We start from the raw sequence: 15704 nt of genomic DNA, 5'->3' as shown, positions 1-15704 counted from the left end.
TTTTTAATATGCCAAGTAATTGTACAGTGTCCCAGCACAGTTCACTTCTTGGTGTTGGAATATGATACTACAGTACTGCGTGTTACTGCAGCGAGATCACGAATCAAAAGCAGAAGTAAGATCTGTGTTGAGAAGGCCAGCCTGCAACAGGAGTCCACACACCAGCCGGACGGAGGTGGCAACACTGGCGAACAGGCATTCATCTGAGCCACCCGAGGAGTCTCCTGCATTCTTAGGACTCTTAGGTGGCTGTATGGGGAGGTACTCTGTAACTGAGTCGCTACACCATGTATATAATCAGTATTCCCTTGGTCTGTACATGGCCACTTGGAAAAGCCGACGTAAAATTTGTAGCAGGTAGGTGAAAAGTGTATGGCCTTTACTGAATCTCATTAACCTCAGTTCACAGAAGATAACGCTTGCAATGCGCGAGACTTCATACAACTAAGGCTGTCAGAGCTGGCAAGATAGTTCAGTGGATGAAAGCACCTGTTTAGGCAGACACAAGGGCTGGGGTTTGATCCCCAGCGTGCTGTGCCACCACCCTCCACCCCCCAGGGCACACTGAGATGGCGATTGAGAGTGGGCATGGTGGTGCATGCCTGTAATCCCAGCGCATGTGAGGCTGAAAACAGGAGAATCACTGAGTCTGATCTACGTAGTGAGACCCTGTACACCCTGTCCAAAATTCATTAAAAAAACTCAAAACACTGAAAGTGGTATTTGGATACATTAACAAATTTAAGTGTAAATCATTTTATAAATTCCTATGTAGTTTAGCATGTGGTTTATGCTGGTGGTAGTGCACAGCTGTAGACCCAGCACACCAGAGGCTGAGGCAGGAGGACAGCTTGTGCGTTCAAAGTCAGTGTAGAGGGCCAGCAGATAGCTCAGTGGTCAGAGATTTGATCCCCGGCCTGCTATGCTGGCGGCCCCCCGCCAGGGCACACTGAGATGGTGATTGAGAGGGCATGGTGGTGCACGCCTGTAATCCCAGCGCATGGGAGGCTGAAAATGGAAGAATCACTACGAGTCTGATCTGTGTAGTGAGACCCTGTAGACCCTGCACTAACATTAAAAAGCCATAGTGAGACCCTAGCCATTGACCAGACATGATGTACAGACCGTATCTGGCTCTCAGTGTGAACAAATGTGAGTTTCGAGACCTATGTAGTAAAATACAACAGATGTGATGCTTGTCGTTTTTATCAGGGTGGTTGGGGAAGATGTGAGTTGTGGATAAAATGATGACTGCAGCCGATCCAAGTAGGGTGGTCTAGCCCTGGCCATCCCCCACCTCCCCAGACACAGCCTTTCCACGACCAGGTGCTGCGCTGCCCGCATCTGCGAAGTACACGAGCCGCTGCTGATCACCTCAGGAGACGTCCGGCAGCGGAAGGCTGCTTCACATCCAAGTTCATTCCCTGTCACTGCCTCTCTGCAAGACTACTGATTCCAGTGAATGAGGACTGTCACGGTTTGTATCTGCAGAGATACCCCTGCAGCTTCCTTCAGAAGGGGCTGAACCTATCATGTATGTGATGCTTCCCTTACTGAATTAGTCCACTCATTGGTTTGGCTAACTCTGGGTAGGTTAAGGGTGCCCCGCCTGGGTGTGAGTGATACCCCACCCTAATGGTGGGGAGGCTGGATAACTAGGACAGGAAGGGGTCAGGTTTTCCTGTTGCTTACCGCTTGCTGCCTACTCTCTGATGCCCTTCCATGAGAGCTAAATAAACCCATTGTCCTTTAACTCTGGGTGTTGCTGGCTTCCTGTCCCAAACACAGGGCTCCTGGATCCGCAGGTGGAAGATGCCATGGAGCAGGAACTGTGTGTGCCGCAGGCACGGTGCCAGGCTGGGCCTGCCAACCGCCTGCTGGGCACCTGGCAGGAAGCATATTTTGAGGAGCTTGAGGAGAGGGGTGGTGGGCAACCCACTTTGCAGGCCTTCCCTCCTTCATTTTTTTTTCAACAAATCTCTTAATTCATATTTTGACAAGACTCTAAAGTTTATGGGAGTATATCTCATTAGGAAACGGGAGTTAAATGCAGTTTTTAAGCCAACACATTTCGGCTAGGTTCTGTTTAATGAGCTGACAGGTAAAAGCACGCTGCTCCATAACTGAAGCAGCAGAGGGAGCCGCATCCGACTGCTTAGGTCTCAGCCAGCAGGCTGGCCAGGCAGGGCCTCCACAGCAGCAGCGGGAATGAAAGCAGTGCCTTGCAAGGGGCTTTTTCTAAACAGCTCCCGGGTGCAGAACTGTGCAGGCTCCTGCTCACCCAAGGCTGAGTGACCTTCAGTCCTTAGCAGAACAATGGCTTCTGCCCGTTAGAATATTCATGAAAAGTATGGCTTCAATCCAAAAGGCTTCACTGACACACCCATTTACAACTGGAGCCTTCTTAACTGAAGTTTTACTACCCCAAAATACTCTAATCCGTTACGTAGTCTATAGAGTATGAAACCCCAAGTACCACAGATCTAGAAAATAAGGAGCTCTACCCTGCTACCTATTTCTGCATGTTAGAACAAGTTTACCTAGATGTTTTGGCAGTTAACGCCTCGAAGCTCAGCAGTCTCCTCCCCCAGCCTCACAGTGTTAACACGGCTGCCTGAAGCCGGTGCTGGGCTTTGATTACACTGCTCCACCACACAGAAGACATCAGTTAGATTCCTGCTGGACAAGCAACAGAACACCGCGGGTCAGGCTTGTTACTCAATAGTCCCTTTATTGTTTCTATGTGCAAGGCACTGTGGCAGGTGCCGAGAGGACACAGACATGAGTTCGAGTGCACTCAGCCCTCTAGGAGCACACAGTCTAGATTAACTGCACTCAGGAACCGTGACAAGTAACAAGTCACAGGAGACCAAAGGCTTCAGGAAGCTTTTTAGCTTTCAAACCCAAAGCCAGGCCAAGCTGGGGCAGCTGGCTGGCTTCTCATCCCATGGTCCTTGGCGTGGCTGCCAGGAAAGGCAGCACAGGGCCTGCAGGGCTCTAATGGACTGCACTGCGTCTTCGCTCTCAGCTGAGGCTCCAGGTGTTACCAACAGCACCTGCTACTGTGGCAAGAATGGCAGGGGAACAGTACAGGAAACCACCGAACTCCGAACTCCCGGATGGAGACTGGCACGCAGGAGCATCAGGATGGTGGCCCGACGTCCACCCTCAGAAGGATGGTGAGGAGGGCGGGCAGCAACCAGGACCCCAGGCACTCCCACCTCAGAACCCTGACAGCCCCCAGCTTGTGGGCTGCAGATCTCAGACCAAGGGCTGTCCTCCACAACCCTCTCATTGGATACCATGCCCAGCAAACTGACCATCAGCCTCTTAATCACAGCTATGTGCAGGCTGGAGTTTCCCCACCCATCTTCATTTGTACAAGAGCCCTTAAAAAATAAAAAACTAGAGTGGCTCCCTCAACTCCCTTCCTGACTTGGGTACAGACAAGCAGTACAAGAGTGGGTTTTTGGGGCCAGGGAGATGGCTCAGTGGAATAAGCGCTTCCCTGGCAAGTGCAAGGGCCTGAGTTCAATCCCCGGTTCCGCCCCCCCCCACAAAAGAGTGGGCTTTTGCTTTTAACCACAGTTAGTGCTTCAGAAGGGAAGCGCTGCTGGTCTTGTTACAAGCAAGGCACCACTGTGATCTGCTCAGTAACCTGACAGATTAAACCCACAGCCCCAAGGCAAAGGGCCCCAAGGGCACTGGTTTTGGTTATTAGGACAAAATGTCTGCTCACCACTCTGAGCTACTTTAAGTAGCCTGTTAGTTTCTGGTGCTAAGGATTTGAGTTCAACAGCTTCACAAGCCTGAGCAGAACATAAAGAGGCACTGGAAGCTAAGGGATTATTTTTGAAACAGAAAGTGCATCAAAGGGAAGAGCTAAGAGATGCAAGCCAGGTACCAGCTTCCTGAGCCTTGGCCTGACAAAAATAGTGTCAGCACAAGAAGACCCATGGCCCCCAAGAGGCCAGCAGAGCCGCAGTCACTTTCCTACCTCGTTCCTCCCCTGTGTGTCAGGGCAGTCCTTCCACCCCAGATCATCGGCTGCAGAGGAGCCGAGCTTTGTGCCTCCTGGCTTCCAGAGCTAGACCTAATCCAGGGCTGGAAGGCACAGAACAATTAACACTGTGGGACCACAAACGCCCCCCCTTCATGTCAAAGGGAACGCTCCCTTTAGATTCCACCATAAAATCTCAGTCATAATTTACCTCAATGTCAGTGCTGAAGACAACATGGAAGCACCAGCTAGGACTAAGGATGAGCAGCTAGGCTCACTGCACACCCCAAGGCAGGCAGAGAGCTGAGGAGGTCAACCATGCTCATCAAAGCAAGAGTTCTTTACAAATCCAGCTCCAAGGAACTGCACCTGGTGAGCTATCGCTGTGCACAGGAAGTGGCTTCTACGGACTCCCACATCAGAGTAGTCAGTGCTGAATGGAAGGGCCACAGTCAGTCCTGGCACCAAGCAGGACATGAATGGGCTGTCTAACTGACAGTGACTGAGCTGCTTCTGAAGCACCCCCTAACAAATCACCTCGCCACATGTGTTAGAACGCACAGACAGCAAATGCAACTGCAGCAATTATAAAAATAAGAGCCAGCAAGAGCTGGAGGTATTGTATGACTGTGGGGCGACTGTGGAAGCAGTAGCTTTTAAACAAAAGTGCTGATAAAACCTTGGTTTTATAATTTATTTTTCCTTTCTATAATAATTACATTGTACTGGGGAAATGGCTTATAAGATTCACAGATACTGCAAAGAAAAATATATTGTGAAATGTCACTTTCTGTTAACATTCTTGTGGAAGGACTCTTAGCTGACAGCCCTATAAATTTTAAACCATATTACTGTATGAAGTTGCCACAATAAGGGCAAAAGGGGTCACTGACATTCGTTTTTCTCTTAAGCAAAGGAGCAATGTTGTTTTTGACTGTCCCGTGCCTCACCTCACAAGTGTCCCTTAAAGGGATGTCCCTCGTGCTTTGGCATGCAAAACCCACATACAGTCCTACATCTACACACAAATAACTACGTTCAGCATTTGGGCAATAACACCTTCACATGTTGGGCTAAAGGTGAGAACCAGAAATTTACAAAAACTCAATTCATATTTTTTAAATACTTTATATGGTAAAAATACAGCAAAAATAGTTTTTGTTCAAAGATGAAAATATATACTGCTATGGTCACGGTTCTAAGGGTGGTTCAAGCAGTCTCTGGCTCCTCCTCAGTGCACTGTAGTGTAGGCTGACTTCAACCACAGCTTCTCCAGCTTCAGTCATTTATCAAAGCTAATATCATACTGTAGGAAGAAGAAATTCGTGTTACATGTTTCCTTAGGAATCCTACAGAGTCTGCTTTGTCAAGAATGGCACCCTGGGGATCCTCAATGAACACTCATTGGAATACAAGACAAGGGATTATGTCAAATGGCAAAAACATATAAGGACTTGGGGCTGGGGAGATGGCTCAGTGGAATAAGCGCTTCCCTGGCAAGTGCAAGGGCCTGAGTTCAATCCCCGGTTCCACCAAAAAAAAAAAAAAAAAAAAAATACTTCTCAGTGACCTAATCCTTTCACTAAAAAATGAGTAACTGGGAGTGAAAGTTGGGAAGTATGACCTAAAACCAACTAAAAGTTATGTCCAAGGCATAGAGCTACTTCTCTAGCCAGCTCCCACGCATGGCTGCTACACGTGGACCCATCAACCCGTAAGCCCCTCCCTGGCCTTCTGACAGGCACTGTGGCCCCTGCACTGGAGGCGGCCGCTCAGCCTGGCACAGCCCGTCATCCTCACACACGCAGTGGCTGACACCCTGGCCTCTAACCCGCCTGTGAGCACCTCGGAGACAGCCAGCCAGACCAGGCCCCTTCTGTACTAACGTCTGTGAACTGCCCAGGACTGTGATGGCCTACCAAGCACCTGGCTTTCACCACAGGGTCTGTTGCTGCTGCTTTTGTCACCTGTGGACTGCACCATGTCTGATACACAGCAGTCACTCAGGAAACACCCTATGAAAACCAGTATGGTTAATAATGATAACCAGTGCTTGTCCTTTTATTTGTGGGATCATCCTTGCTCTGGTAAGACCAAATAACTAAAATGCACAGATATGCTCATAGTAATGGTATAAGTAATTAGTTGTCCAAACTTAATCACATCAGTGTAATCAGAGCACAACACAGACTGATGGCTAGTAGGTAACATTTCTTTTTTTTTTTTTTTTACATTTATTTTTTTTGTGTGTGTGTGTGTGTGTGTGTGTGTGTGTGTGTGGCCAGCTCAGCCCACCAGGGGGCGCGGCTGGCCGGCATGTAGTGCTGGAGGATTGAACCGTGGTCCCTGTGCTTTGCCAAGCTTGTTCCAAGTAGGTGCTTTAGACCACTGAGCCATCTCTCCAGCCCGAGTAGGTAACATTTCTAAAAGACGTTTCAGAGTCTATTATAGGTCAGCCATAAAGCTACGTGCTTCTCATATGCTATTTCCCTCACTGCACGCTGCGATCCAACAAGGCAGGCATTATTCATAGCCCACTTGCAAATGAGAAACTGAAGCAAAGAGAGGTTAAGAAACTTGCTCTAAACCAAAAACATATGCAGCAGAAAAGATAGCTTCATATTTAATATATGGGTCTGGGAAAACAAGTTATCCACATGAGGAAGGAAGTTAAAACTAAATCCATCTCTTTTACCCTATATTAAAGTGAAATCAGTACAGATCAAAGAGCTACATATGAAAACAGAAACTTTGAGACTACTGGAAGATAATAGAAGGAAAACACCTGAACCACAGTCATAGGCAAAGACTTCTACACTCCAAAAGCATAGTAAATACCACGAATCAGCAAATGGGATTAAGTCAAATTACAAAGGTTTCACACAGCAAAGGAAACAACAGTAAGAAGACAACCTGAGATTTGGGAGAAAATTTTTGCCAGCTATTCATTCTGAGAAGACTAGTATCCAGAATATAAAATGAACTCAAAGCAACCCTCTAAGCAAAATAACACAACCAAAAATGGGCGTATAAATTGAATAGCTACTTAAGAGAAGTACGTATGGCCAATACACACATGAAAAAAATATTCCTCGTCTTTAGCCTTTAGGAAAATAAAAATCAACTTCCATCAAAATGGCTATCATCAAGAACACAAAAAACAACACATGCTGGTAAGGCTCTGGGAAAAAGGAACTCTTACACTGCTGGCAGGAACATGAACTAGTATGAACACTACTGAAGTCATTCCTCAAAAAATTAAAAATAACCTGGATGTGGTGGCAAATACCTGTAATTCCAGCAGTTCAGAGGCTTAGGGGGGGATCAAAGTAAGTTTGAGGCCAACCTGGGCTACATAGTGAGACCCTGTCTCAAAAAATCAATACTAAAAAAAAAAAAAGCTAAAAGTAAAACTTCACTCAACCCAGTTCAGGGTGTATACCTGAAAAAGTTAAAGATATTAGACTACAAGTGGTAGGTACATATCCCACATTTATATTAGCACAATTCACAGCTAAACTCTGGAAAGAGCCTAAACAGCCATCAATAGATGAATGGATAAAATGTATACAGGGCTGGGGAGATATCTTGGCAGTCTAAGTGCCTGCCTGGCAAACACAAGGTCCCAGGTTCAATCCCCAGTACCACATACTGTGCTAGTCTCAGAACCCTGGGTGTGCCATGCTGGCCCCAAAACCAGGAATGGTGGTGCACGCCTATAATCACAGCACTTGGAAGACTGAGATAGGAGGATCACTATGAGTCTGAGCTGCGAAGTGGAGACCCTGTACCAAATAAAAAAATAAAGAAATAAAATAAAATGTGGTATATATGCATATCCACAATGGAATATATTCAGCCATAAAGAGAAAATTCGAGTACATTACTTGAGTCCATAATATTAAATAATTCAGACACAGTTAAGTATTTTCTGCTTTCCCATATAAGTAACTCAAATATGAAGAGTAAGGTAAGAGAGGGGGGTATGAAACAGGGAGGAAGACATTTTGGAGATGGGGATGGGATCCCAGAAAAGGAGGAGAAGAAGGTGGGGCATAAATGGATCAAAAACTATTAAGATGATACATGTACCAATTTCCCAAAACGAATGTGACTATCATTTATCATAAACACGTCCTGATAAGGAAAAAGGAAACATGCCCCAAGTTACACAGAAGTGGGAGAACTGAGTTTCTATTAATCAAAACATGAAGGGCACAGACGCCACAATTTTCTAAAGATGAACAAAACTGATTCTACCCTGGGCCTGCTGAGCCGGTCCCACCCCAGGGGCATAATAAGACAGCAATTGAGACTCGGTGTGGTGGCACACGCCTGTAATCCCAGCTCTTGGGAGGCTGTAAACAGGTGAGTCCAAGCTAGTAGTGAGACCCTGAACACCCTGTAGACTCTTCCCTAAAATACAAAAAAAAAAAAAAAAATCCCACACTGATTTTATTTCTAAGCCTTGTTATCTGCTATATGAAAGGTAACATGCCAGTTGTGGCAGGCAACACAGGAGCAGGATAAAGTCCCTACAATAAAAGCTGGTGTTTCAGTAATAAAATCACTATTAACAACAGCAACCAAAAGTGAAAAGCGCTACAAGGTCATCATCTGAGAGTGAATTGTCTTTCCTCTTGACTCCTTGAACTATGAAATATAGGAAGGGACTGAAAATGACAAGGGAAGAAAAGACAGAAGAGGGAAGGATGTAATTAGCAATGCAAAAAAAAAAAAAAAGAAGAAGAAGAAGAAGAAAGCAAGCAATGCAGCCACTTAGGCAAACCAGTCACACAAGCTTCCTATTTTCATTTCACTGTAAAGAACTGTTCCTTACCCTTGTCCCTTACTTATGCTAAGAATTAAACTCAGGGCTTTGCATGTGCTAAGCACATGTTTATCACCGCCCACTACCCCACTGCTTTAAAATTCAACTGAGAGCTCAGGAAAAGAACAGCAAAGACAGTTAGTTTTAAACATGCTGGTAACCTGAACAGCTAAGGATAACCAGGTTGCACACAGTAACTATAGGTCAGACAAATGCTGATTCAGTGGAATATATGAAAAATCTACCATCACTAGAAATTCATATAATACCCAAGAGTTCTACAATGTTAGCCTAAAACCTGAGTAAAGTAATACTCACCACAGGCAGACATGGCATTGAGGACAGCGGGAGGACTTTAAACTCACCTATAAAGATACATGAAGAAACAGAGCAAGTGGAAACCAAGTTTGATCATGGCTTCTTTCATGTGTGACTTCAGCTGCCCTCGATTGTGTATTTCGGTTGGGTCAAACACTCCCATGTTGCCACTTGGCACCATAATGAACCTAATAAGAATATACACATTAGAAGGAGAATCACATCAATAGCAAAGTAAGTAACCAATGATAATCACCTTCAAATGTGAGCAGCCTTAATGACACCAGCCTTAAATTCCAATGTAGACTGCCCACCATTACTTTTCCTGTGCAGGTTACAATATTGTTAACTGTACTGTGAGACAAACCTAGCCATATACCAGAGAAGGTTACTTTTGCATGCAGACCTTTACACATTATCTGTAGAAACCTACCAAGCCAGTCATCCCATATTCTTTTTCCATTACAATTAAAGGAAGTTTTTAAAATCAAGCATAAGCCAGACATGGTGGCACACCCATAAACCTAGCACTTGGAAGGCCAAAACAGAAGGACCCCTTCCAGTTCAAGGCCAGCCTGAACGCCACAGCAAGACCCTGTCTCAAAAACAAACAACGGGTGGTGCTGGGGAGATGGCTCAGTGGAATAAGCGCTTCCCTGGCAAGCACAAGGGTCTGAGTTCAATCCCCAGTTCCGCCAAAAAAAAAAAAAAAAAAAAAACAAGGGCCGGGGAGATGGATCAGTAGAATGAGCGCTTGCCTGGCAAGTGCAAGGTCCTGAGTTCAATCCCTGGTACCACAAAAAAAAAAAAAAAGTTAATTGTTTCAAAAATAAGCAAAAAATACCAAGCACAGATTATGAAATTCCCAGAAACTTCTCTATAGAGATTAAGAACTAGGGTTACTCTGACAGGACTAGTGAGACTGGGTATCTGGGCTTGAACATCCAGGCTGTAGCTGTCCTTTGTACGCCTCATATCTGAACCTAGTTCTCGATCTCCTGCTCACCTGTCAAGGTCCTCCTAGTACAACCCAGGCTTCCTTGCTCTTGCCACACACTCTATTTCTCAACTGTCACTTGTGAAATGCCAATTTATATCTGAATTCTACAAATCTAAAATTTCCCCCAAATGCTAGTGGCCCACCTATATCTGAATTGAGCACATTTTCACTTGACTACCCAGATAAATCTTCAAATAGTCTCAAAAAGTATTACTGCTGCTAACTACTAGGTTATCTAGAAGTGTCACCACTTTCCTGGTGGTCCTTAAAACTTCCTCTCACACCATTCTTCTCTGTCCCACCATGAACAGTCCCTTAGTCTTCTCCAATTCTTTTTCCTACCACTATTTTCAGAGTCATCTCCTTCCCCACAATCATGACCCTCTTCCTGCACTTTACTTCCTCTCCCTGTTTTCTCAACGGGTTTTCCTCCTCACTGGTTCTACTCCACTCCACTGACAGAACACAGTGCCTCCAAAGAAACCTTCCCAAAGGGTCACTTATTTCCATGTCAATTTAGCAGTTTAAAAACATATAAAGCAAAAAGAGAAAAAGAATAGCTATACACACATTAAAACATAGTATCATCAGTCATCAAAGCAAGGAAACAAATCACACTTAGATACTGAGAGGCCTGCCCTCTGGCATTTCCAATAGAGGTGCCTACGGGTACACCTGGGGTACCCAGCACACCCACAGTCCCCATTCTCACTTCTATATCTAGGTTTCACCCCGAGGTCCAGAGAGAACTGGTTGTGCTACGTCTCCACAGGACTGGCCCTGAGCAGAGTGAAAGGAGTCTATGTCAGTTCAGGGCCCCTATGGGGCACTGTTCTCCACAGCTAATAAGGCAGAGCAGTGAGACCTGGCAGCCTCCCCTCCAGGAGCCTGCCTTCTGCAGGAAGCACCAGACGTAGAACCCTCCCTAGGGGCTGGTGAGATGGCTCAGTGGTCTAAAGCACCTACTTAAAACAAGCTTAGCAAAGCACAGGGACCACGGTTCAACCCTGGTGGGCTGAGCTGGCCACACACACACACACACACACACACACACAAAATAAATAAATAAATAATTTAAAAAAAAAAAAAAAAACAACCTTCCCTAGCTCAGCTGCTGTCCAGTCCTGGCGAGGCCACCCTGCTCACCCCACCTCCACCATCTTTTCATGCTCTCTGTTCTCCAAAGCTTCTCTATAGAGTGGATTTAACAAAAATAAATAAATTAAATAAGTAAATAAAGTCTAAAAATAGAGTAGAATAGCAACCTACAAACATAAAAATAATTCTAGGATTGTCAAGATTATTCCATGGGGGCTGGGGAGATGGCTCAGTGGAATGAGCGGTTCCCTGGCAAGTGCAAGGGTCCGTGTTCAATCCCCAGTTCCGCAAAAAAAAAAAAAAAAAAAAAGATTATTCCATGGTTCTTTACAGGAAAATACACTATGTATAATAGCTCAGCCATAAAATTATACTGAATGTTTCCATGGTACTGTTTCTGAGCAAACATCCTAAATTTACAAAGTCAAAATATATGGCAAGTTACCTAAATTGCAAGTTTTAAAATGTAATTTTCTTTGCAGTACAGTAGTTTGTTGTTGGTTTTGAGAGAGGATCTTACTATGTAGTCCACGCTGGCTAGAAAGGCTTTGTTGCCCAGAGTGGACTTGAATTAACGGTAATCATCCATCTTTAGCTTTCTGAATGCTGGGGTAACAGACTTATGATACCTCACTTTGTCTCTTTGAATTATTTTAATTATAAAACACTCTAATTTAAGACAAATAGTGTTGGCCAGATAGCTCAGTGGATTAAAGCACCTGCTTTGGCAGGCACATGAACCAGGATTCCATCCCTGGTTTGCCATGCCAGCCCCACCTCCAGGGCGAGCTGAAACAGCAACTGAGACTGGGCATAGTGGCACACGCCTGTAATCTCAGCACTTGGGAGGCTGAAAACAGGAGGATAACTAGGAGTCTGATCTGTGTAGTGAGACCCTGTAGACCTTGTACTAAATACATAAAATGAAATTAAATAAAATAAAATAAGAGCCAGGCATGGGGGCATACCTCTGTAATCCCAGCACTCAGGATGCTGAGGCAGAAGGATCACTTGAGAGTTCAAGGCCAGCCTGGGCTATATACTGAGAACCTGTCTCAAAAAACAAACAAAAACTTCAAGTATAGACAAAGAAGCCTTATATTTATTCTCAGACCATTCTCAAAGGAAAATGATACTCAAGACAATAAAAGGGCCAGGGAGACAGTTCAGTGGCACAAGTGCCTATCTTATAAGCACAGGGTCCTGAGTTTGACTCCTGGTGCCAAAAACAAAATAAGACAAAATTAAACAATACATATTTTATAAATGTATGCCTTATAAGACATAGCCATTCACAAGTGAGTTTTTAGCTTCTTTCAAAGCTGGAGAAATAAAACTTTATAGTACCCTAAAAAAAAAACAAGACACAGCCATGCAAACTGACATCTGCCTAACATACCAAAGTGAACAAATGGCCTGATCTATTGAGGCATTTGGTTGTGCTTTATTATTGACACATATTTTTGTGGAAAGAGAAGGTTGTTACTTTTAAGAAAGGTTTAACTGTTCTAATTCAAAACCGTAAAGAAAGAATACTCACCGATATATATTCCAAGTGGCAACAGGCAAGTTGAGCAGGAAGATGAACCAGTGCAAGGAGACAAGCATCAGGACGCTGACAACGGAATGGCCAATCATTTCTGGAATCACCCACTGCAAGCAAAGGCCACACTATTACACAGCACTGACCCACCTATCTGCCTATACATGTTATCTGAAGCTAAATCTATGGTTCAGAGTGTTTACATGCTATCACTTCAAAACCATTTTTAGACTCAGATGTCCCATATCTGCATAATGGTGTAAAGCACTTACATTTGAATTACATTTTATCCTAAACAAATACTTGAATTTATTCACTATGCAGGTTTAAATAACAGTATTAATTTACTTTCTATTCCAGTATCTACATGAAAGTGTCTTACAGTAATGTGGGACGGCTGATATCTAAATAGTCACCTTTAAGTTAGAATATCAATCTTAAAACATTTTCCCTTCTCCAAACCCCGAGGAAACCATTTTTTTTTATGCTTTGATAAAATGCTTTAAATGCTTACAGTAACAGATGAAACTGAACTAGAACGGTAATGAGCCAGGAAGCCAGTTTCTGGGTCCTGGTCTGGCACCTGTGCCTCTCTGCTGCTGGCTTACTGGAGTTATGAATACTCCAACATCCCAGCCTATGGCAGCAGGGCTCGCCTCATGAATAGTGTTCCTCTCTTGACAGCACAGAAATGTTAAAGCAAATGAAGTTTTAGTGGAGAGAATTGACACTCCACAGGAAGTTCAAGGTCAGCCTGGACTACCGAACAAGAGTTTGTTCCAAACAAAACAAAGGAAAGACTGACACTAGGCTAATATTCCTGGTGGATTCTTTTCTGGAGTAATTTTTTTTTTTTTTTTTTTGGTACCAGGATCGAACTTAGCACCTTGTGTTTGCCAGGCAGACACTTATGCTGCTGAGCTATCGTCCCTGGAGTAATTTAATGACTTAAGGGAACACACCTACAAAACCCTGTCATTTTCAGGTACTCCACTAAAGTCCAAGTAGACACCAATGACCACCAATGATACCAACAGTCTACCAGTTGGTCAGCAATTATAGTCTACATCTGTCTAATTAGCTTTCAGTGAGCTTAATGGATAGCCTAGTATCACAAATTTGAGGGAAGACTCCAAAATGAAAGATAGCAGTAGGTGTGGGGACAAAGGGAAAGGAACCCAGAGAAATATATAATATAGGAAGCAGAAGAAAATTTCAAAAATACTATAATCATGGCCGGGGAGATGGCTCAGTAGAATAAGCTCTTCCCTGGCAAGCGCAAGGGACTGAGTTCAATCCCCGGTTCCACAAAAAAAAAAAAAAAAACCTAAAGAATCAAAAATACTATAATCAGTAGTCTCAGAATTATGCAAGTCAAACATAAAAGAAGAAAACAAAAATCTCTTAAAAACTAAAATTTTAACATGCATGCCATATTTATTAGAAAAGCAGATGATAAAGCAGTGGATATCTTTTTTCTTTTCCCCAGGAATCACACTCAGGACCTTGTGTCTGCCAGGCAGGCCCTTATACAGCTGAGCTAACTCCCTGGCCAAGCAGAGGAAATTATAAAGATGAGAAAAAATGAGAAAGAAGAATTGACAAATCGATTATCTAGTCAATGAAAGCTACAAGGTAAGAAGAGACAAAACAGAGGCAAAACACAGCAGAGCTGTGGGCTGCAGCTGGTGGCAGAGCTCATGCTTAGTATGCACGAGACCCTGGGCTCACTACAGCATCAAGGGACAAAGAACAAGGAAAAGAAAGTGGAAGTGGGAGGGGAGGGGAGAGGGGGAAGGGAGAGAAAAAGAACAAAGAAATTGTCATAGTGAAAGAAACTATCAGATGTTTAAAACTATGAATGAAAAAGGCCTGAACAAAAGTATCCACGCATAGTGGGGTAGCACAGGCCTGTAATCCCACCACTTGGGAGGCTGAGTCAAGGACTGCCACAAATTTGAGGCCTGCCTGGGCTGTAGTGAGTTCAAGGCCAGCCTAAACCACATAGTGAGATTTGGTCTCAAAACTTTTTTTGATTAAAACAAAGAAAAGTTCCAAAGACACCCAGTGCAAAACCTCAAAACACCAAAGACAAAGATTATAAACTTCCAGAGACGACAGGGGGAATAAAGAGATCACATAAAAACAGTAACAGGGCTGAGGGTGTAGCTCTGTAGCAGAACACTGGCCTGGCTTTTGTAAGATGCACCTGGCTAGGGTTCCATTGCTGGCACCATTTAAAAAAAAAAAAAAAAAATGGGGGAAAAAAAGAAATCAAAATGGTATCAGATGTCTCAATTGAACAACACTGGAAGTCAGAAGACTACCAAGCCATGTCTTTAAAATCCAAAAGAAAAATCTTTTCCAATCTAGAATCCTGTGCTCAGATAAGCCATCATTCAAGAATACGCATAACATATTTTAAAACATTAACATTTCACAAAGTTGGGCCAGGCAAATAGCTCTGTGGATGAAAGCGCCTGCTTAGGCAGTAGGCTGGATGTTCGATCTGCTGGGGGTTCAATCTATGCTGTGCTAGCCCCATGGGGGGAGGGGGGGCGCACACTGAGATGGCAATTGAGCTTGGGCGTGGTGGCACACGCCTGTAATTGAGAGGCTGAACACAGGCAGATCTGATCTATATAGTGAGACCCTATAGACCTTTACTGAAAGATACCAAAAAAAAAGTCCTTTTTCATGTTTCAAATTTCAAGAGGCTACTCCAACAAAAAGAGCTATAGTTGTAGACCAATACATAAAATCAAGGAATGAAAGGGCCAACCACACACTCCCCGAATAAAAATTCAAGCAGAAAAGTGGCCATTAAGAATACTGGGAAAGGGGCTGGTGAGATGGCTCAGTGGTCTAAAGTACCTACTTAGAACAAACTTAGCAAAGCACAGGGACCAGGGTT

General features: G+C 44.1%; 1 protein-coding gene across 3 annotated transcripts in view; it reads right to left on the bottom strand.

The window, feature by feature from the left end:
* Positions 1 to 5072: 5072 nt before the first annotated feature.
* The window catches only part of Cnih4 (cornichon family AMPA receptor auxiliary protein 4), an 18769-nt gene continuing 8137 nt past the window's right edge, over positions 5073 to 15704 (bottom strand). For 2 of the 3 annotated variants that reach the window (XM_023710375.1, XM_023710376.1), the window contains 3 exons: positions 12788 to 12900; positions 9197 to 9337; positions 5122 to 5306 (listed from right to left, as the gene is read on the bottom strand). In XM_023710375.1, coding sequence (XP_023566143.1) covers positions 5279 to 5306; positions 9197 to 9337; positions 12788 to 12900 — 282 coding nt within the window. In that variant the 3' untranslated portion in view covers positions 5122 to 5278. Of the gene's footprint in view, positions 5307 to 9196; positions 9338 to 12787; positions 12901 to 15704 lie in introns of all 3 variants that reach the window. The other variant, XM_004626893.2, reaches the window with a different exon arrangement.

The sequence above is a fragment of the Octodon degus genome, unplaced genomic scaffold (assembly GCF_000260255.1).
Source record: "Octodon degus isolate 3935 unplaced genomic scaffold, OctDeg1.0 scaffold00017, whole genome shotgun sequence".
Classification (NCBI taxonomy): domain Eukaryota; kingdom Metazoa; phylum Chordata; class Mammalia; order Rodentia; family Octodontidae; genus Octodon; species Octodon degus.
Note: the sequence above shows the minus strand (reverse complement) of the source record. Positions and strands in the feature narration are given on the sequence as shown.